At 37.5% G+C, this 23,341-nt stretch overlaps 1 protein-coding gene across 8 annotated transcripts in view; it reads left to right on the top strand.

The window, feature by feature from the left end:
• The window catches only part of PLEKHA7 (pleckstrin homology domain containing A7), a 146,357-nt gene extending 124,402 nt beyond the window's left edge, over positions 1 to 21,955 (top strand). For 5 of the 8 annotated variants that reach the window (XM_038139894.1, XM_038139892.1, XM_038139898.1 and 2 more), the window contains 13 exons: positions 673 to 822; positions 1,721 to 1,822; positions 5,240 to 5,348; positions 6,200 to 6,438; positions 6,838 to 7,026; positions 7,307 to 7,424; positions 8,265 to 8,344; positions 8,744 to 8,944; positions 12,052 to 12,204; positions 14,489 to 14,622; positions 15,449 to 15,591; positions 18,742 to 18,850; positions 20,090 to 21,661. In XM_038139894.1, the coding sequence (XP_037995822.1) occupies positions 673 to 822; positions 1,721 to 1,822; positions 5,240 to 5,348; positions 6,200 to 6,438; positions 6,838 to 7,026; positions 7,307 to 7,424; positions 8,265 to 8,344; positions 8,744 to 8,944; positions 12,052 to 12,204; positions 14,489 to 14,622; positions 15,449 to 15,591; positions 18,742 to 18,839 (1,716 nt within the window). In that variant the 3' untranslated portion in view covers positions 18,840 to 18,850; positions 20,090 to 21,661. Of the gene's footprint in view, positions 1 to 672; positions 823 to 1,720; positions 1,823 to 5,239; positions 5,349 to 6,199; positions 6,439 to 6,837; positions 7,027 to 7,306; positions 7,425 to 8,264; positions 8,345 to 8,743; positions 8,945 to 12,051; positions 12,205 to 14,488; positions 14,623 to 15,448; positions 15,592 to 18,741; positions 18,851 to 20,089 lie in introns of all 8 variants that reach the window. The other 3 variants (XM_038139899.1, XM_038139893.1, XM_038139895.1) reach the window with 3 other exon arrangements.
• The last annotated feature ends 1,386 nt before the right edge of the window (positions 21,956 to 23,341 follow it).

The following is a 23,341-nucleotide window of genomic DNA, read 5'->3' as shown; positions in this document are numbered from 1 at the left end:
TGAGAAAACATGTTTTTGAAAGTGAATGTTTTAAACCCATCTGCTTCACTTCCTGTGAGCTATAGCTGTCAATAAACTGAGGTGATTCTAAAAATAATAATTTTTAAAAAATGTATATATCCTAAAATGAAAGTGCTGTTCAGGTGGATCCTGTGGAAGAGCTACTGTGCAAAATTAATTCCATGTTATTTACTCCTGCTAAATGAACTGGGCCTGTTTCATGTTTTAGACAATATTTTAAACCCTCACAAGACTGTTTCACCCACAGCAGTGGAGGAGAACCTGTCCTTCAGCCAACAGCTCATGCTGGGCAGAGGTAGGGCAGTCATAGTTCTATAGTGCTTAAGGGAATTCTTCTGAAACTGTAAATTACACTTTTGTACAGAGGGTAAACAGAAAAATTCCCCTTTCACTGCTTTGTGTTTTCAACGGTTTTGGCTGCTTAATGGAAAGATTTAATAGAAAATATCAGATAATTTTGGATACAATAGGTAATTAAGGCTCTTGCAGTTTTTGTTTACATGTGAGTCTCCAAAACAGGAGGCCAATCCTAACCTCAGTTGGTTTGTAGGGAAGACTTGGGGCATGGAAAACACCTTTCATATTCCTGCAAGTAGATGCATAAATTTCCATGTAAATGTTACAAAAACTTACTGCTGTCTTCTTTGTTAGGATCAGCTGGAGTCTGTTCTGGAGGTTTTGCACAGGCAGATGGATCAGTACAAAGACCAACCACAACATGCAGAAAAAATATCTTACCAGCAGAGACTTTTGCAAGAGGACCTTATACATATTCGGGCTGAAATATCCAAAGTTTCAACGGTACGTGTGTTTGGTTGCTTCAAGAAAACCAGAACTGAAATCACAGTTAGACTGAAACTGTGTTGGTCATTGGATAGGGGAGTTAAGACCTGTTCTGAGCAGTTTTGGTTAAGGTGCAGGATACTAAGCCAGACCAAAAAAATTAAGCAATCTCTCCAGCTTTCAATGCCTGCCTTCCACGTCCCCAAACCAAGCAAAAACCCCTAACCTTTTCAATGTCTTTGTATGTTAAGTGTGGGCTTAAATTGTACATCTTTCAGCAAGTCCTTTGAAAATATAAATGTGATTCCAGGATGTTTTTGCAGGGCAAAAGGAGTTGGGAAAATCTGTTGATATTTCAGTAAAAATTTACAGTTCATATTATAACTTAATAAAATTCAAATGTAATTTAATGTGGTTTTCACTCTATTATTGCTGCCTCTTCATGAATATGAGACTAGCTCTTTGTAAGGCTGTTTCTAAAATTGCATGAGCACCTCCCCATAGTAAGGTCTGATCACTACAATGACAGTGTTATTTAAATGTATCTAGTCAGTTTATGTCTGTAGAAAATGTGTGATTTCCAGAGTCAGCATGTAAAATGTATTTGTGGGAATAAATAGCAAGTCACTGGAAAAAGGGCTGTACTGGTGCAGGGATTCTGTTACATGCCCATTTGGCTTTGTGTCAGGAAGCTGGCCAGAGTTTTTTGACTATAGGTTCTTGACTTGATCGTGCAAGCTGTAAAGGGTTTTCAGGTGTATAATCAAGTCTAAGCAACAATGTAGACTAAAATGGATTCTTTACTTCTTTTTATAATAGAACAACAGTAACTTCAAAACTCTTTGGTGCTTAATTAGAGGATGGAGAATGTGGTTTTGAAGGTAGCACTGTGTTAGAGTATTCCTTCTGTCAACAGGAAATGGAAAATGCCTGGAATGAGTATCTGAAATTAGAGAAGGATGTGAGCCAACTGAAAAAAGCCTTACAGGAGCAGATGAGCAGTTCATTGCTATCTCAGGTGAGTCCTTTTCCAGACACTGTAAACACTTAGGGGATGATTTAGTCTGAACTTCAGGTTACCATTTCATAAGAGGAATTTTCTCTGCCATTTTTGCAGTGTGTTCAGCTGTCATGTAATTTGGTTTGCAGAGTTCAGGCTCTGTGGCAGCATGGCTGTGCAGTGAAAAAAACCACTGCATTGTCTTGCAGCTCGTGCAGTAGTGCCATAGTTTCTCATAAGTTGTCTATGCAAATTTGGCATTATTTTATTATGTTTTTCTTACATGCTGACATCTTGACATTGATAACCTATTCAATTTATTAGACTGTGCAGGACTTCTTAGCCTTCCATTTATTTGATCTGACATCGTTGGCTTCTTTATCCATTTTTAAGAGCATCAGTCACTGGTTGTTATTGTCATTGCTTGTTCTTTGTCATGTTCTTCTGTTTATGGAAGATTTATCTCTGCAGATTGTTTTGTGAAGTGGAATAAGTGTTTAACAGCCATCAGTAATTGAAAGGCATCTCGGTTTTAAATCAATTATTCAGTTTCAAATTTTAAAAAGAAGCTTTGTTTGAAGCTCAGTTATTTTCTTTGCTGAAATGGATGTGGAATACCAGATTATTTCTGCATACCTGCTTACAGCTGGTGACTTTATTCTCAGGGAATACTGGATAATTTTTCCTTTGTGTGAGCTGAACACAAGAAACATACTTAATGTATACATTTTTCTCAAATCTTAGTCTACTTTTCCAAATGTCCTGGACCAAAAGAGCTCACTAATTAAATTTTTTATCTTGTTTGCATTAAGTATCTAATCAGATATCATTTGAAGCCTGTTTATTTTCACTATTAATGAATGAATGTTTGTATCAAAGCAAGAGATGTAAAACCTTTTTTGATTGCATCAATCTTCAAAGTACAATTTAATTTACTTTTCATTTTGGGTGTGGGGAAGTGATTCAGTTTCTGGAGTCAGAATATGTAATTGAGCTGAGCTGTAGAATATATTTTAAAGAAAAAATCCCAAGGGAATATTAGAATAAAATGGTCCTTGTATGAAGCTACTTAGTTTAACAAAGGCAAATTAGACCTTTACAAATGCACCTTTTTAGACTACTTTGAGATAAAATTTCCAGTTAGGTGTTAGGCATGCTTAAAATACTGGATGTGTGGCACAGGATTCACCAATACATATGGAAGGGAGTGTGGTTTGCACAGAAAAAAAAAAGTTAATTCAGTTTGATTATCATCTCATATCACATAAGTGATTAATTATAAATACACACACAGCCATAAGCACATTATCAGTTGTATGTGTGTATACCTTTATATATATATACATATAAGTATGCACAGATATTTTTGGCTAAGTTTTAAAAAACTGTTTCTGAATACCTATTTTGGAGATTCTAAGGGGAACTGATTTTTTTTCAGAAAGTACTGAATATTCTAAAAAACTATATTCCTTCAAAGAAGTCTCACTTGAAGTACCCATAATAGTTAGAATTTTTTCGATCTCTGCCCAAGGGCATGTAGACTCAAGATTGTTTATCTAGCATTTTCCAATAGCACTAAATTAACACACACTGTAGTTTAAAAAAATGCAGTCTTCGTGGAATATTATTAAAAATTCAGTAATTTTGCAGGCTCAAGTTGCTATAGGAGACCACTGATGTTGTTTCTATGCAGCATTAATTGAGAGGTTAAGACCTAGATGTTTAAGCAGCTTGGTCAGAGTAAATCTTGCTGTTTAGAATGTAGCTTCAATTGTCTTTTGCTGAAGGGCTGGGGAAGATCTGGGCATGCTGAATTTAACTGAGATGGGTTATTTTATCAGTGATAACTTCTTAGTTGGTAAATGTTTCCCTTCTGGCTTTATGTCAGTTTAAATTATGTTTCTGTTTGAAAGAAGTTAGAGAAATAAAATTTTCTCTCCAAGTTACCTTTTCCTGCTTGCCAATAAAATATATTTATACCCCTCTGTAAGCAGCAATCTTGGCTTTCATAATTTTAAAATTAATTCATCTGCTTATCGTTCGGCCCAGGTTCATTTTAGATGTAAAATATTCTCTTCACATCAATATTTAAGTAATGGGAAGAAATAATATTAAAAGATCTGGCTTTTCTACATTGCTAATCAAACATTTTCTGAGTGGTTTCAGAAGCAGGATTTTCACTGCAACATAGTGTTTTTTTCACCAGTTCTGAGGCTTGATTATTGTAAATCCATCATTTGGTTCCCTTGTAGTATGATTAATCTCAGAAAAATGAAATGAAATGTGCAAATTTATAGTTTGTGTCCTGACAATCTTTCAAAATATGTCCTATCTATCGAGTGAGTTTACTACAGGCAAATAACATTCTCCATCATTTAAATGTTTGTGTTCTTGGCACCCTGTTTGCTGATCTGTAACCTGGCTGAACATATTTCCTGGTTTAAGACAGAAAGTGGAAAGCAATTTATATGCCTTCCTTAGCTCTATGAGGTGTAACAGCTTTTACTGAAGTTTTTTTCCACCCTCAGCCTTATAGGATTAATTAGTAGCTATTTTGCAGCTCATGGCAAGTGATGAATTTCTGGAGTTCTTGAGCAGTTTGTGAGCAATTCTTAAGTGTTTCAGTGCCTTCGCTTTCTTTAATGGTATTGGTTTTACTAAGTTTATTCCTGATGCAAATTTTTGAAATCTATGTTACCAGGCTTTAATGAATGAGATGACAGCAGCTATTTAAGATGATTGGAATGACTGAAATGGTGGCTTCAGGAGCCAGGCTGTGATGCAGTTCAGCCTGTAGACAAAGCTTCCCTTTCTTTCTTTCCTCCTGGAAGAAAAGCCTTGGTAAAGCAAATAGGATGCAAGATCAGACCAAATCCTGGAGCAGCAGCAATATATTGTTTTAACCTGTAGTACATCATGGCCAGTAGGCCTAACAACTGAAATACAAGCAGAAATTAAAATTGTCAGCACTTCTAAGTTTGGTTTTTTCCTTTTTTAATACTGGATATTTCCCCTAAAAGTACTGAGATGTTTTTGAAGGTTGCTTTAGCAGTCTTAAGTTTGATAGGTATAGGATTTAAGAAGAAAGTTCAAATTAAAAGGGTCTAGAAGTTCATTTTATGTAGAACAATAAACTGTGTTTTTGTAGTCTGAACAATATTGTAGAAAAATACAGGCTTGTCTTTTCCTCTGTCTTCTATAGGAAATCTTCCAAGAGTCAGAAAATGCTTTAATAAATTTTATGGACAAGATATGTTTGGTGTTTTTTCTTTATTAATTTCTATTTTAAAATAATGATTTAACTAATTTCTAAACTCCTAAGTTTTCATGTTAGTTCTGTAATTGTAGTTTGGTGATGTCAAAAGAAGGAAAGGCCCATAACAAATTCAAACTGAGGTATAATTGATTTTTTTTTTCTTTTACTACAAACAACAGGAGAAAACACAAATACAAAAAGACTTGTGGAGAATTGAAGATGTTACAGCTGGCTTGAGTGCAAATAAAGCAAACTACAAAACTATAGTAGACTCTATAAAGAATCCAGGTAAGGGGAACATGATGAAAAAATAAAAAATATACCAATGCAGCTGAGTCTTTGGGTCTGTGCACATAATCTGGAAGTTTATTCTGCTGCAGAAAATCCAGTTAACTCTGCTACTGGATGTGTCAGAAATCTCTGTTGATTGAGTGCATTAACTTGGTGTTTCTTTGCCTGAGGTGACAGAAAGGTTTTTTTCTTGTTTGTTTTCACATACCAATGGTTCTAAAATGCAACAAGCCATAAAAAAAGGGAACAACAATAACAATAATGGGCTACATTTTTGAAGTTGCTGAAGGGATTCCTGTCACATGCCAGGCCCTCACCAGTGCAGTATGTGTTCTGCATCCTGTCCAGGAGCTTTTCTGTGTTTTTTTCTCTGGGTTTATTGGTTTTTTTCCCCTTGACTGCAACTCAGCTGCCCTTGCTGCAGTTGCCTTTCCCCTCCCTGTTCAGGCAGGTGTTTGGTGGGCAGAGCAACATCAGCTCTGGAAGAGAGGAAGGGAAAGTGTGTGTGGTCTGCACTGCAGTGGCTTTATCCCATTTCAAAGACAGGACCTGATGTGTTGGGGTAGCAGGAGACTGTTAACGCCTACTGCAAAACTCACCTTTTACATACAGAGATAAAATAGTTCTGAGATGATCTAGATCTGTAGGCAACTTAAGGAATCTGTGGCATGGGGCCAGATGCAGCTTATGGACTGATTTCCTATAACTCTCAGGCTTTTCCCTCCTTTGCTCCCACTGCCCTCCACCAGGAGTTTTATGGGATGATACTGAACTGTGTGGTTTCATTTTTGGCCTGAACGACTCGCTGGATCCTCGTCAAGAAATGTTTTTGTCTATTTCTCCCCTAGAGAGAAAAACAGTGCCTTCATTTTCTCAGTCTTCAGTGCCTTCCTTACCAGCCTCCCTTGCTACTGTGGAGAGCAAGCTTTCCGTCCCGCAGAGCCCTCCACGCAGCCCGGTGAAATCCCCTCTGGAGGTCAGGCTGTATCCACAGCCCTATTTCCAGACCAGGACACAACACCAAGCACAGCAGCTGAAAAAAATCGAGCCACCTCTTCAGTCACCAGTCAAGCTCAAGCCAAAGGTTGTAAGTAGTGTTCTTGTGAGATTCCCACAGCAGTGTTTCCATTTCCCTCCTGTCAGGAGCGGTAGGAGTGTCATGGGTGGGAAGTGCACACTGTGGAGGCACAGCAGTGGATGTTTGTGTTGGAGCTGAGCACTTGCAGCACAGTACATGTGGAGCCGATTGTACAGTGGCCATAGACTGGTTTAGAACGTGTTAATATTCAGAGCCTTCCTTGGAAATGCGTTGTGGTTGATATCTTGGGTCTTGCTTGGACTTTGAAGCCTCAAGCTTCTGGTGTGGACAGAGGAGAGCACGCTGAAGCAGTCACAAATACTTCATATAATGCAGACCTTTATTTTGCAGTTTATGCCAGACTGTTTTCGTGCTCTTTGCCAAATCCCTGCATTTTCCTGTTCCCAGGAAGATGAAGCACCGCCCAGACCTCCTCTCCCTCAGCTGTACAGCCCTGAGGATCAGCCACCAGCTGTCCCACCCCTCCCCAGAGAAGCCACTGTCATCAGACACACCTCGGTGCGGGGCCTGAAGCGTCAGTCAGACGAGAGAAAGAGAGACCGAGAGCTCGGCCAGTATGTAAATGGAGATTACAGGGTGAGCACTCACACTCCTGTACCCCTGCACTTCAAAGATACGGGAATAAAAGATGTTATTGTTGTCTGTAAAATATATGGACCTTTAATAAAGTAATCATGATATAGAATGGCAGAGAGATAATAATGGCATCTTAAAAATAATAATGATCCATGCCATATAATAATAATGGCAGAGAGAGATGTAGCAATCCAGAAACAAAGCTTTAGGATTTGTTGTAGGGTTATTAGAACTTGCAGTCTGTGATTTCACTTGAGCTGATGAGTATTTTTCTGTACAGGTGGAGCTGCGTTCATACATGAGTGAACCAGAGCTGGCAATGATAGGGGGTGACCTCAGCCACCCTTCCAGTGCTTTAATAAGCCCTGACAGTGGATACCAGACATTACCTACCCGTGGTAAGCCAGGAATTTATGGAATTGATCCCTAACAGTACTGTCTGTGTAGGAGCTTTTCTCTTGTAGGGTTTCCTGGAGATGATCTTTATCACCAGATCACTGTTTTTAGATTAACTATTCAGTGGAAGTTTAGAAATTTTGTGCATTTTAATGGTGCTGTTGCAGACAATCAGCCTTTGGCAAAGCAACTTAATATAGAAGGCTTAAAAAAACCCATAGTAAAACATGGAATTGGCTGTTAGAATGCCTCTTATATTCAGAGTTATTTTTATTCATAAGTTCTGGGCTATCTTTTGCAAATCCAAGTAGTTTTAAAACACCTATATTGCCATTAAAATATAACTGGTAAAGTATATGACTACAGTGCTCCATACATTGTATCTGACTTGACACTCCATCTCCACTGTGCTATTGTCCTGTACCTTTTTTGGAGATGAGGATAAGATGTTTGGAGCAAAAGCAAATGATTTCTTAGCCATTTGCTTCTTGTCTCTTCATTTCTAACTGTGAATGTTAAGGTTTTATTTTCTTAATAGATGTGATTATTTGTACAGTCTATCTACTCTTGTACAGCTGAGTCCAACCCATCCCTCATTTTATATAAGCTTCTAAATTATTATAGATTTTTCTGACTTTCGATCAGTAGTGACCTGAAGTGCATTGTGTTTGGCTGAAATGAAATTTCATGCCTCTTATGATCATCTGAATTGCAAAATGCGTGCTCAGATAGTGACCAGAATGCCACGGAAACCGTATAATAAAATTTTAAAAAACCAAACTGATACTTGTCTTATTTTGTCTGTCATTTGATTTTAAGGCATTCTCTTTTTCCTCATAAAGGTTGGTCTGGATCAACTTCCAGATTGCACCAGTCATCTACCATTTCATCGTTTGCAACACTTCGAAGGGATAGGTCCAAGGTAAGTTTTAAATAAACTTCTGAAGGCAAATGTCTGAGCTGATGAAATAGTTAGGCCCAAAGTACATTTTGTGTAGCAGGAAGTGGGATTGCAGTAGCCTGGGAGAGGAGCAAGAGCTGTGATCTAACAAAGTCTCTAATTCTTCACTTTCTTAAATGAACTGGAAAACAGACAAACAACTTACTGCATTGCAAATAGATTTATAAAAAAAGGTTTAGAACCAAAAATCAGCACTACTAATAGGAAATACAGAGTTGAGAGAGTATATACGAAGAAATGCAAAGTTAATAGAATAAAATTTAGTAATGAGATAGGAGAAGGAGTTCAACTTTTTTTTTGTATACTTCTTATAAAGTATTAATTACAAAATGTGTTTTGTGTGCCTTGTGACTTCTCCAGGAGAGACCAAAGAGTGCCTTGGAACGTTTATACTCTGGAGACCACCAAAGAGGCAAGATGAGTGCAGAGGAGCAGCTAGAAAGAATGAAGAGACATCAGAAAGCATTAGTGCGGGAACGCAAGAGAACTCTTAGCCAAGGAGAAAGGCAGCCTGTTTCATCTCGCTCTTTCATCAGGCCCGTGTCTGCAGACGTAGGCTCAGTATGTTAGATATGCCTTAAAAGGACTAAACTAAAAATATCTTTGAATTTATTCTTCTTTTTCTTCTTTTTTTTTTTTTCCCAGCAAGCACTTTCACTTGAGTGTGTGTGATGCTTCTAGTCCAATTAAATTAGTGTTCTGTGGTGTCAAATGAGTTTAGAGTGTGAGGAACAGATGATAGTTTTTACTCTTAGTTAAGGTAAATGTAGCAGGTTCAGCAGGTAAGTTGGTCAGAGGTTAGTGATGAGTGGAGATGCCAGTATATTGGGATGATTTGAGAGCCATGATTTTTTTTTCCCCTTGGAATTGTATTTAGAAAGTGACAGAAGCTTGTACAGTTTTAAAACTGCTTCCTAATGGAATGGGCCTTTTAGAATGCTGTTTCTCACCATGGGTGTTTTTCCTTTTAATTCATTAATTAGCCTGCAAGATAGTTGGTGGTAATATCAGACCAAGGTGGTGTTTGTTTGTTCTTTTTAAAAAAGACGATAAATGGAAATTCAGTTTTAAAATCTAATCATGCTGATTAGGAATTTATATGAGAGCTAATGTATTGTAATTGATACAAATTCTTTAAATCTCAAAATGTAGAATATTCTAATAAGGCTCAAATTTAGGCTGCTAAAGAAAAGTATATTTGTTGCTTTCTGAGAGTAAATGCTGTGCAGATAAGAAGTTTATAATGATACATTTTGGATACTAACCAAAGCAATTCTGATTGGTGAAGTTACCCAGTTGCTCACTTGGTGCTAAACCAGGATTGTACTGTAATTGCACTTATGCTGTGGTCTTTTAATTTATTTTTTTTATTTGGTCCACTAGAGCTTTAGAATGATCGCATTATTTTACCTAATTCATTGCACAAGATCTCTTGCTTTTAAATTTGTCACTCATCATACCTAATGCCTCTTTTTTTTTTTTTTTTATTTGCTTGTTTTTAATTTGCAGAATTTTGTAGCTACTTAAAAATTTCTAACTGGACTACTCAATTTTTACCAGGCTTAATTGCGTTTAGTACATGTGTGTCAATTGCTGGCATTGGAAAAACCTTATAATCAGCTTTTCATTCCCACTGTTCTGTAGCACTAATTTGCAGCCAGTTATTTGTATTTACTTTCCCAGTAAATACAACTGCACTGCTTGGAGACATTCATCTGTTTTGTCTTCTGTTTTGCAATCACAAATTTTTTAAAGTCAGTGCATAATGTTTGGGAATTGTAGTACTATAGTTCCGCTGTTACTTTCATATTTTAATTGGAAGAAATAAATCTGAGCTTCTCATGTTTTCTGACTCACATAACATACACAAGCTGAATTGAAACGCTTTCATAACACTCGTTATTAACATGTGTGGCAAACACTTTATTTATAAATTTGGGTGCCATCTTGGTCTTTTTCTTGCTGTAAAGAATTAAAATAGAGTTTTTCAGCCCTAGTAGTGTTTTGTAGAGGTCATCTCTTGTACCTATGGGGCTTTGATATGCAAAAGCATGTTTGATAGCACAATTACTTACAGCATTACAATTATTTAGCAGCCACAACGGCAAACAGTTAAATGTATAATTGAAGTGCTGCTCAGTGTGTAACATTTGCTTTAAACATACATTGTATGTGTAATTCTAAATTTTAATTGGTCAGCTCTCAAGTGTAGGATGACATTTTAAGTATTGATCACAGTACATGAATTCATTTGTTATATACAATGCCTTTTTAATGTAAAAGTTGCAACATCAAAGCCAATAAAAGAACTGCTTCATAAGAATGGTTTGATGTTTTTCTTACCTCTTATATAACAACAACTTGAAAATGATACTGTGTATTTAAAATATACTATCTCAATCAGGCCTGGTTCGAATATGAGTAGAAGGATGAGTTTGGAGTACTCATATGAGAAAATCTTCTTTTCTCTGTTGAATTCTGTAGTGTAATAATTTTTGAGATATAATTGCCTCTTACCTACTGAACTTTTTAATATACATGGAAGATACTTATCTTCTGAGTGAATACTGAGAGCTTGTGCATGAATAGGTTTCAATTAGATTTATTAATGCAAGTGACATAATGAAGTCTAAGGACTTCATGTGGAGTTCAAACTTCATCCAAAACAAGCCAGAGATTTGTACCAGAAATACTGGAGATATTTTTTAGAAACATAAAAGTGGCACATTCTCCCGTTGATTCCCTCAAAACCTTGAGGAGATAATTTTGTTGCTGTTTTGGTCCCTTCTTTTTCCTACTGATGTATGGGAAAGGTGCTCCGATCTACTGGATGGAATGATGCTACAACTGAACTTTATTTTTTGAACAAAAACGTATTGGTAGTGGCCATAAGTGTGAGTTTATATCTAACTGTATTGTATGTTGTTTTGTAGGGACTACTATGCAGGGCTTTTGGGTACTCTACATTATGCAGCTTTGTTTAAATATGCTAAATTTAAATATCAATAAATATTGAATAGTTCTGATTTATATTGCTAAACATTTATGTTTTAAAGACTGTGTGGAAGACTTTTGCAGGTAGCTAGACTCTGCTTTTAGTAGAGTCTGAAGAGCTTAAAAGTCAATTTTTTTTTTTCATTCAAGACAAGTTAATGCTGATACACAATGTATTATCAACTTTAAACAGTAGGTTTTATTCTAAAAAGATACATAAAATTTTCAAGTTGTAAATCTCAACCGGCACTGTAAATAGCCTTTCTTTGTAGTCATCCAGAACAGCACAGCACTGCCTCTTTACAATGCCAAGGACTGCTCTGCCAGCCTGTAGGCTCGCTGCTAGTGACACCTGTGATTCCAACATGTGTGGCTGATTCCATGTTAACCAGCTAATGTAAAATTGGGGATTCATAAATTTCTTAGAATCTAATACTGCTGAACATGTAAAATTAAACAATACTCTGAATTCCTCACAGCACAGCTAGAGATCAAAACTCCCACCCTTACGTACCAAGAAATGCAGTTTTATTTTCTTTCTGTTGTCACTTCAGCGGTTTGCCCTGCTGATTCTTTCAGCAGTGGAGCTTTTGCTGCAGTAGTAATGTACATTGCTGTATGGTGAGTTTGGCAGTATGGTTCAATGCTGTTAATTGTTTTGTATCTATTACCAGTGGAAACGAGAGCAAGAATTTGATTTGCAGTTACTTGAGAGGGCAATTCGTGGAGAAGACAAGGATGAAAATGAATGGTTAAAAGTTCAGCCAGTAGCAGTGACAGAGACAGACCTGGAGCCTCAAGACTATGATTTAGATATCAGCAGAGAGGTAACATGCACAATCTTTTGCCTCTTATTGTCTGTCCCAAAACATTAACCTTTCTAAGTTTTAGGCACTGAATTCTCATATTTTCTTTCAAAAGTTTGCTGGAAGTTTGAACTAAAAGGAGTCTTTTGGGTATTGAAAATTTATGACCTGGCACCTTTGTAAGGTTTGTGTTCGTATTGTGTTTTAGTAGAAAGAAGAAATTGAAAAGTTGGTGCTACTCTTTGAAATATATATCTCAGGCTTTATGAAGGGAAGAGTGATTAAGTTAGGGAAAGTTCTGTAAATTGGGAAAAAAAGACAAGAAGACAACATAATGAGTATTTAAAAATGAGAAGGAGGAAAGAAGGACAAGTTAGTTCCCCAGAGCTACCTCACTACTTTTCATGTTGACTGGCAAATGATGATAAAGAAGAGGAAGCACTGCTTTATTTGGGCTTGAACAGAAAACGTATTTCTGTCAGCTTTTGGAATGACTTGGTCGGTGTGCCGGGCACGCAAGAGGTCTTTGCTCAGCTCCGGTGAGGGAGGAAATGTCAGTTTGAAATGCGATTGAGCCATCTGGTGGGAAGGAGAGAACACAGCAAGTGGAAAAGCTGCAGGGGGTAGAAACAGACAGAGAAAATAACTTCTGTTCCTCTGCCTTTCCTTGTTGCACTCTGCTATTACTTTTTCTTTTCCAGAAGGCCTCCGGGGCTATGGGAATCACTTTGTACTTCCTTTAAGCCTTGAAATAGGAGACATTTTTGCTCACAGGCATTTCTGTCCTGCTTCAGACTAACTGAAGTAGGTCTGAAGCTCTGAGTGTAATGCTTCTTTCGCAGTTTAGCCAGGTTAAAATCATACATTTGTGGAAGAGATCTTAAAGATCATCTAATTCCATGGGCATGCCATGGGCAAGGATACCTTCCACTGAACGAGAGCTCCATCCAACCTGGCCTTGCTGTCCTTTTCCATTTCATGTGGCCATTCACTTCACTGGCAGGCACTTCTCTGTTTGAGGTACCTCTGTGCCTCAGAAGGAGACATGCTTAGTTCTGTCTTTAAGGAAATCCGTCTACTCTTGCCGTGATTAATGGGTTTGTTATTCTGAAAGTGATGGGATGAGCTTATATAGGTTAGATACAGTATGGGGGTAGAGATACACATTTTAAAAAAGTGTGTATATGTCTATATCTAGACCTCCAGAGAGGAGTTGGATTCAAAAGTAGGGAAGTGTAATGGAAAAATGAGGATTTTTCTGGAAGCTTTGGCTTTGGGTTTCCTGAAAGGGAAGTCTAAAAACTTGAGGCTGTGATTTTAATATGGTTGAGTGTGCCAGTGTGTGCTCTTGGCATGAGATGTCCTGTGAATTACTCAGCCTAAGCACTGGGGGTTAGGTCAGGCCACTTTATATAATCCATTGAATTAGTGTGAGCTAAGGTCAGTGGTGAAAAAATTTAGGATTATTTTAATTGAAAACTTTAAATTTTGAAAACTCATTGCCTCCTGAGTGTTTTAACAAAATTCCATTAAGAAGAAGAAAAACATAGTTCTCCTTTACTTGATTTCTGTTTTTTCACACGTCCTCTATTTTTGTTTTCAAAAGCAGTCTGTTCTGTATCATAAGAATTGATTTTCAAAGTTTGTAAACTGTATTTTCATTGGGAGGAGTGAAAAGTTCCCACAAAGTAATTTATCCTAGTAAAAAATTGTTTCTAGCTTTCATACAGTCATATTAAAATTTTCAGTCTACAGAATGAATTTATGCAATATCTTTTTACAGTTGCACAGTGTAGTGTTTTTCTGTTTGCCTTTTTTTCCCCTCTGCTGCTCACAGATTATCCAGTCTCAAAAGAATGACACCCTAGGTTAAAACTTTCAGTGATATTTAATTTCAGATTTAGGAAGTTCTGGCTGTCATGACACAAATACCATGACACTGATATCTCAAGTTGTCCAGTCATCTCTGAGTGGTTGCTTCTTTCTACTGTAAGAGCTTTAGGCAGTGTCCTATTTTGGGCTGTAAGCCTGAGCTGAAGAAGGGTTTTCTGTTGATTCTGACTTCTTCTGTAATCCCTTTAAATATTTGTTCAATCTATCTTCTGAAGTAAAAAGAATCAGAGGGAACACTGTTGAAAGGGCATCAGCTAGATATCCAGAGGAAGTGTTAAGCGTCAGGTACATGTACTGACTGTGAAAATCCATGCTTTATTCTTTTCACTCTGTTCTCCCGTTGAGGAGGATTTATCTCAATTTCTTTTAAGTCTTTGTTATTGAAAACTCGATGCTTGCTTTCTTTCTACAGTTGTCAAAACCTGAGAAGGTTGTAATTCCAGAACGTTATGTTGAGCTGGAGCCAGAGGAGCCTCTTTCTACAGAAGAACTGGCGGCAAGGCAGCGTAAAGCAGAAAAGATAAAGAATATTCTTACTAAATCAAGGTTAGGTTTTAGGGTTTTTTCCAAATCTTACACAGGGGCTCATGTTAAACATTGAGAACCAACATCATACAACAATCTTTATTTCTGTTATCTGAGTGCAACTTTAGCTTTGAGAAAATGCACTCAGAATTTATGTGGCATACTTAGAGCTGCTTTTTAAAACAAGGTAGAAGACATACTGATGAATTTTGTATATGTCCATTTTCTTGTTTAGAGAGTCTAAAAACAGTACTAATTGCTTACCAAACAACCTGTAGATGAGAGTGAGGAGGAAGGAAAGGCACAAAGCTGGCCGACAGCAGAAGAAAAGTCAGCATGGGAGCAAGTTTGTTGTGTCCAGAGAGCTGGAGTTGTGTAACAACACTTTTGACTACTTACAGCTAACATAGTCAGCTTGAAACAGTCAATTTCCAGAATTTGATATGTCAGGTACCTGCTCTCTTAGGAAGGGGTACAGCCTGAGGACCACCAGGTTTTCCCTCTTCCTCTGAGCATGAGCATAGAATTTTACTAACAACTTCAAATAAATAGCACTTTTGTAGTGCTTTCATTTAAACACATTAAGGATATTTCTAAAAAATGGCTTTCAGATGTTCTTAAGGCTATGCAGAAATTGTAATTGAATACGGGGTGGCTGTGTCATTTTTCCTTGTGTGCTGTAGGCATTTGCATACAACATCAACGCTATTTTTAAAAACCCCAATAAAATTCGGAGCTTGATAGATGAGATCTGAAAACTGCTCTCTGAATCCAAGCTCGTTCTTATCTGCATGGTGGATTCTTTATGTTTGCAAATGTTAATGTTGTTTTTCCACTTTCCCCCCAGTATGCACAATCTGCAGCCTACTGTTGCCCAGGACAAACACAACTCGATTGATTTAGATTCACAGCTGCAGGAGCAGGAGCGCATCATTACCATTTCATATGCTCTGGCTTCTGAAGCCTCTCAGAGGAGCAAGGAGGTAGCAGGTAATGCTCAGTTATTTACAAAATAACAGCTATTCCTTACCAGCTTCTCAAGTTGTGTGGGGTTGTTGCTGAACTCCTGGCATAAGAGAAAGTTTTAGTCATTCATATTCAAAATAGTGAAAAGTGCATGTAGGTAACAAATGGAGAGGGGCTAATGATTTACATTGAGTATTTGGCCTCCAGTGGACAGGATAAAGGAGGCAAAATACTATGATCAGTAAGTTCAGAACTTGGAAACTTGCTTTAACTAATAGTGCTAAAAAAAAATTAGCATTTTAATTCTCTATAATTCTCTATAATTACATTAAATCAAATATTTCTATGTTCATTTTTTGAAAGTAAATGGATCTGTGACTTCAAAATCAATCAAGGAAAGGGGATTTAAAATATTTTTTTAAAGAGAAAACTTCCCTGGTCCAGTGTGGAGATGAGGCTAGAATCATTTGCAGCTTGAGCTGTGTGACAGCAGGCTGAAAAAGACCTTGTAAAATGGGCATGGGCATGTCTGGTTACCAGGATGAGAGGTCAGAGCGAGACAGCTGTGCAGGAATTCTGGTTGATGCCTGGAAATTAATAGGCCCTTTGCAATGTGTTGCTAAAAGTGATAATTTCACTCTTGATTGCTTTATAGTTGAAATAAGTAAGAAATGTCAAGAGATTTGTATCACACAGTAATCCATGCAGCGATTTCCCCAAGTGTCTGACTGGCCATTTATAACTGGCACCATTCACTGTTCCAGTGGAGAATGGAAATAATGGAAACTTCAACTATGATGGAGAAAAAATATGCACATTTCTCATCCAAAGTTGTCAGTTTAAACTTATGGCTCTTGCCACAGCAGCCCTTAAGACCTTCCCATTAAAGACAGATTATTCCATCCCATTCGAGATGCGTGACGAGCATCTGCAGTAGCAGTGTTGATTGAATGTGGCTGTACACTCAGGGGTGCTGTGCCAGGTGAACCTGAGGGGAATGGCATTTTGAGGGGATGGAATACATTTCCAAGATAGGAATCTTGAGACTTCAGAGAGTTTCTGTGGGTAATTTAACTGACTGGCAGGGAGAAAATGATTTGCTGAGGAGGCCAGATGTTATAAAGCTAAACCAAACAAACAGAAAAACAGAATTGTAAAATCATGGGAGCAGTTCAGGAATAACCTTGTGGCCCTTCAGGCCACTGGTGTATCAACAGGGCTTTTCCACAGGTGCTTTGGTCCCAGTTCTAGTGACCAGAACCTTGTAACAAGTACTCCAATCCTTTGCTTACGGAATGGGAATTTTTTTCACAATTTATGAGCCAATGGAGCATTTTGCCACATGGGTTCCAGCTTCTGCTGGGAAAAAGGTCACACATCTGGGCTAGGATCAAGCCAGGTGAGCACAGCCAGTACTTGAAATTATTATTCTGTGTCAGTACAACAATGGCAGAGTGCCTGCCCTACTCAGAGGTCTTCTTGGGGCCAATTAAGTTGCTGCTGGGTGTGCCTGAACTTGTAGCAACTCTACAGTACTGAAGTAGGTTTGATTTTTTTTTTTTTTAATGTTGTGTAGTGAATTAGTATACATTTCATTACTATAGGCTTTTATTTATATGTTGTAATTTTTTTGTAATTATCTCAAAAGTGTGATTGGTCAAAATTTTTTTAGATATATGTAACCCCAGAAATCCTCTTAATTCTTTTGTTTCCTCAAAGAGGGAATTAAAGTGTGTATTGGCACTGAAATGTTTAAATGCTACTTCAGAAAATTTGCAGTCAGTTGTGAGATAAGTTGTATTTTCATTTTCTTTGTGAAGCATAGCAGCTGCCTCTTTTGTCTTTCAGACACTTAAAGAAACCCTAACACAGTAGCCAAAGACTGAGGTTTTTAAGGAATTCCAAGCTTTTATATTTGTGTACATCTTTTGTTGCTGCACTTGTACCTCAAAAACTCACTTCTTGAAACATGTCTTGCTTTGATTTCAGTTATTTCTTACTCCTTTGAAAGCAAACACCTTCCCTGGTATTCTTAAAAAAAACAAAAGCCATAAAGCACTGGACACTTTGCACAGCTGATTTTATATTCTCATTTAGTCTCATATTACAGATTCCTTCATGTTCTTATTTTTGGGGTTTGATTTTTGAAGTACGGGTTATCGTTTGCTGCTTGGTGAGGAATCAGACCACATCTGAAAATCCCAAACTAATTATGTAGATTGTTCTACAAAGATCTGTTTATGAAAAAGACTGTGAAGCTTAACTTTGCCCATTTTTCAGGGGTGAGTGGTTATGTTAGGATATTATGCTAATATACATCTTTTAAGATAAGCTGTAAATTTATCTAATCTTAGCATTTTAGAGTTTCCTCTGTTCCTAATAAGAAATTAACCTTTTGAGTGGAAATCATGCCAAGAATCTGGAAGATTAAAGTCAAATACAAGAGTACTAAGAAGTCGTTTCCTATGTTGTGTGCTTTGGCCCTCCAAAACATAAAAGCAGAATTTTAGATTAAGTTTCAATTTCTTCAGTTTTATTATTATTGTCTTCCAATACTATACCATTACTCAGGTTTATAAACAAGAATAGTTTTAATCATCGTATTCTTTATTTTCAAGCTGATATATGAAAATGTATTTACTGTATCATGCACTGCACTAAGCAAAATGTTGTACATATGTAATTTTGTAAACATTATTTTTCTATATATTATTTTGGTTTCTGCTCACTGGTACATAACAAATGAAATGTTGAAAACCTGCACAGCCTCAGTGAAGTCTGGAAATTGAATTAGCAAATAGAGGTGCTGATCCAGAGCTTCAAAAGCTTTAAAAGCAGGGCTGATGAGAGTATGTCAGTGTTGTGTGCCTTCCTAACGTTCCAGTGAAATTTCATCTTAAGATTGGTTGTCCATATTCTCATGCAAATAGGAATCTTTATTTGTTTGATTTATGCGAGGAGTAGAAAAAAAGCAGCAGAAATGTTGGTAGAAATGTAGTAAGGTAGAAATGTTGTAGAAAGCAGGTAGAAATGTTGTTTACCTTGTGTTCCATGTGGCTACAATAGTGTAGCACCTCATTCATTGCTCATCAGGCAGTAGAAAATTAAGGTGACTCCATTTATGATGTGAATGTTTGATTGTGCAGCCTAATTCCTGTGTGTGATCCCTTCTAGCTCAGCAGTTGACCTATCCACCCAAAGCACCCTCACCTTCTGTACCACAGCCACCTCACTCCCCCTTAAGCAATGGATTTCACTACACATTTGTTTAAACACCTTCCAAGTAAGAACTAACTGCTCTCAGCATGTCTGATCTGCCATCGTGCCTGTGCTGTGGCTTGCTAAATTTTAACTCCTTTACTAAACCAAGATTCCATCCGAATGAAAGCATGCAGCTACTCTTTCAGGAACCTTTTGTCCCTGTAAATATTGCTTCTAATGAGCTAACACGTGGGCTGGTGAAGTCTTCATCTAAATGCTGTTGCTCTGCAGGTGAGGTGCTTCCTCAGTCCCACTGTGTGGTGAAGGGAGGAGACATCTGTGCTCTGGGTAACAGGGGGCCAGGTTTTCAGCAGCCTTCTGTACTCTGGTGGTTGCTCAGGGCGTGTAAAGAGAGAATCCAAAGTGCACCCTTGTACAAGCAGGGGCTTCCTTTGTGGGTCTGTATCCTACACATGAGCTGACATCAGAGTTTTAGATGAGGTGAGCTGAAAATTTGGCCCTTTGTGACTAATTCCGCAATGTTGTGTTTGACTTTGATCATGTCTTTCATTGGATCATGTTAACAGAAGATTGAGTTTGTCTCTGGTTAGGTTATTTTGCCACTTCAAGTATTAAAATTGTGATAATTTTTTTGTCCTTACAAAGAAACATCTGTATTTGTATCTCTTCTCAGTAGAATTTGCAGAGATTTCCCTGTTTGAAATTGGAAGCAGGAAAAGGTGTAAATACTGTATGCAACTGCTGAGTGCACCCCTAGTTAAGACACTTGCTATGCATCCATATTTTCCTTTTATATTATTCTTACCTTTCTGATTTTTTTTTTGGCTCAATTTTATTGCCTGAAATTGAACAAGAAGATAAAGCAGAGATGAAGTAGTAAAGAGTGTTGCTTGAGTAACTCAAATAATTGTCCAGTGCCCGAGACTCGAGCAGGGGGCTGGGGCTGACCTTCAGAGGTCCCTTCCTACCCCAACAATTCTGTGATTCCAGACTGACTTAAAAACACGTCTAGCACATGTCTGTACAAATATATACACACAGATATACAGTTACAGATATAAATTTATATAAAGCTACATTTTCTTCAGAGAAAGAAAGTAATTGTGATGTGCTGGGGACACAGGAGTTTGAGCATCAGTGGCATCATGAGACAATTGTTGGCTTAACGTGTCTGTATGAATTGTTCCTTCTGTCAAATTGCAAAAGGCTTCAAAAAAAAAAGTTCCCAGCAATTTCTTACTGCTTGGCATTGGTTGACACCCTTCAATATTTAACCATGTTTTATTTTCCTTCACACCAGCCAAAGCAGTAAGTGAACACTGACGTGAGACTGGAGGCAAATCCCACTTTGTGACGCCGCGTGGAGGACAGAGGAGATTCTTTTCCAGGTTTCTGTGGAGATACTCGTTGGCTGGTGACACCTTCTTCTGGAAAGACATTCAGAGAATGATAGGGGGATTTTCTATGAAAATGAAGAGAACTGCAGATCATTTTTTATTTACTTCAGTTTAGTTCACACTTTTTATATGAATAAACGGCACTTTTAATAAACTCTGTGAAATACTGACAATGTATTTTTAGAACAATGTATTTTAGGGTTTTTTTTAATCAAGGGCTGAATTCATTTTAAAAGACACTACTTGCATAGATACTAAAAGATGCTGGTACTTCCCCCTCAGGCTCAGATGCACATCGTAAAGTTTTGTGAGAGAAACCCTGCAAATTTGAACAAACCTAGAAGCACATTCGTAGGGTATGGATAGAGCTAACATGGGTGACAGGTTTGGTGAAAGGGTGTTTCAGATTGAATATTTTTGTAGAGTTAATCACCCACCCTTTTGCCCATTAAATAATCCATTGCAAGAACTGTTAGCTTGAATTTCTAAATATTAGTAACCACTGTATAGCTGAAATGTCCCAAGAAAGCCATAACAAAAGCCAGTTTTAACTCCCTTTTTTTATCATCCCAGATGATTAACTTGCTGGTATCAATCCAAAAGTTTGTTAGGTTGCCCTTGAAAGTAGTGCTGCCCCCTCTATAACAAACAGCTAACAAATTTTTTTTTTTGGAAGTTGAGATGTGAAAGAAGATGATTTTTAATAAAAATATGTGAAGTAAGCAATAAACAATTATAATGTGTCATTTGGCTAGTAAATACCTATTTTTCTTCTGATATTTTTTCAATAGACGTTACAATATGATGTACTGACTACTATTTATCCTAGAAACAGCAAAACTAATGGAATGTGGCACCTGCTAATTTGCTGTGTATGTTCACCTGGTGCTTATCTTTGCCAAACTTGAAATTCTGTGCTGTACTTACACATAGGGCAAAGGGTGAGCTGCTTAAAAAAAGGAGAAAATAAGACTAAATGTATTGCTGCAACTATACTTTAATGAACCCTGTGTATGCATCGAATGCAAGACATGCAAAAACTTCTCAATGTTATGTAATTAGTAGCTGAGTTCAGCTCTGGATGAGAAATAACTGAGAAATACTTCTGCAGTATTTTGTGAAACCACTAACTTGTTTATTCCCTGTATTCAAGTAGTAGCTAAAAACCCCTTGGAATTGACCTTTGTGTTTCAGACTGTAAGACAAATCACATTATCTTAACAATATACTCAGAAATATTCTTAAAAGTATATATTTAGCTAATGCAATCTATTTTACCTCAATACTGCCAGTATCAACTTCAAAACCTTTTGCCAAAATAATGATTTATTTTTGCCTTTATAAAAAGTTTTGAAAGCATAAATGAATATTTTGCAAGAAAACATTAATTTAAATAAAATGTAACCGTTTGGAAAATGGTATATGTACAGATTAAAATATTAACATAACTGCCTCCTATTGCCTCTGTCTTGTCTGCTCTCTTATCAGTGTCCAGCTAGTTGGAAATCCGGAGTCATTTGTGCTTTTATCACGTTTTGCTCTTCTTTGGTTCAAATCCCATTGAGGTTCCCCAGTTTTGCACTTATTTTACTGTCATTTGAACCAGGCTCTCTCTACATCAATTCTACATTTTGATGATGATTATTATTGTTAGTTGATTGGGGTTTTTTTTTTGTTTGTTTTGTTTTGTTGTTTAGAAATGTTTTTTAAGCAATGGATGAAATCTGTCTTTATTCTTGAATAGCAGCAATGGGCTGTTGGCTGAGGGCAAGGTGGTGTGCACTGGCAAAGCTGCAGCTCACGGGCAGCGTTTGACTTGCCAGCAGTTCCCTCAAAAGACACCTACCTTGATGGAGAGCACTGGAGATGTTGAATTCTTCTGAAAAAAAACAATTAAAAGTGTTTCTGTGACTGCACAAACTCGAGGGTGAGTGTTTGAGGCTGTGAGTCCCTTGGCTTTTGGATGTGAGTGGCAGAAGTTGGGAGCTGAGCTGCTTTAGGGTGTGCTCATCCTGTTTTTGTGGGGCACAACAAAGCGGTGAAGGGGAAGGAGCACAGGCAGTGCTGCTCTGCAGGATGGGGCAGATGCTCATTCTCTTTTCTTTGATCACACAAAATCTGCTCATTCAAGCTTGTGTGGAAGAGAAGGATTTTGCCCTAAACAGTTACATCATTGACATTTTCAACAAAACCAGTCTTGATGGAAAGACTTTCATCATGTCCCTAGTTAATCCCCTATTTGGGAAAAATTATAAGATAACGTTAAGATAATTTTTCTTCCAAAACCTTTTGTTGAATATGTGAAATGCTGTTCTTAGTGACCATCTTTTGTAAGGGTGGGTGTAGTTTTTAAATAGGAATGACTAGTTTTCCTATGCATAGAGTGTTTGTTTTGGGTCAATTTCCTTTTTCAGTTCTGTTTCTTTTAATCTACATGCTCTTTCCAGGGTGTTACAAGATACTTTCTAATATTAAAGCTAGGAAAAAAATTATATGACTTTGCAGATCAATATGATTTTGGTCAGAAAGTGGACTTTTTTCCCCTCTGCCTATTAAACAGTGAAGTGTTTGTGACTAATTGAACTCACTCATTGGAAAGCAGTGTCAGTTCTTTTGATTGTGCTGGTTTTTAATTAGTGTTTTGTAATGTTATACCAACCAAAAATTTTGCAGGCTGAATTCTCTTCCCATATGCAGCTGTTTCAAATTTCTTCAGCCGAAGTTACTAAACTTTTACTGCCCAGCTGCATTTATAACAGTACAGCCTGATAGTTGTAAGTGGCACCTCCTTCACCTTTCTGGACTTGCACAACAGTCCCCACCCCTGTTTTTCACTATTATTTTTAAGTTTGTGTGATTGCTGGGCTGCAAGAAATCCTGCTGAGCTACAGCACTGTTTGTCTTTGTGCATCTGTATTACGCTGCTTGTTTTAAAGGACTGGGCAGGTAAGGAGTACTTAGAGACATCCAGGCTGTCTTGGAACACTTAGGAAGAAAAAAACACACCACCACCACCACCACCAAGTCCCCCACAAACAAAACCCACCAGAAGTAGATACAAAGGTTTTTCAGGAAGCTACTGAGAGATTCTCTTCTGGAGAGTATCTTAGGTGTGGAAGGAAAAGCTGCTGAAGGATGCTACTAAACTTGTGTGC

This window comes from Motacilla alba, chromosome 5 (genome assembly GCF_015832195.1).
Source record: "Motacilla alba alba isolate MOTALB_02 chromosome 5, Motacilla_alba_V1.0_pri, whole genome shotgun sequence".
NCBI lineage: Eukaryota > Metazoa > Chordata > Aves > Passeriformes > Motacillidae > Motacilla > Motacilla alba.
The sequence above is the reverse complement of the archived record's forward strand: the minus strand, read 5'-3'. Positions and strand labels throughout refer to the sequence as shown.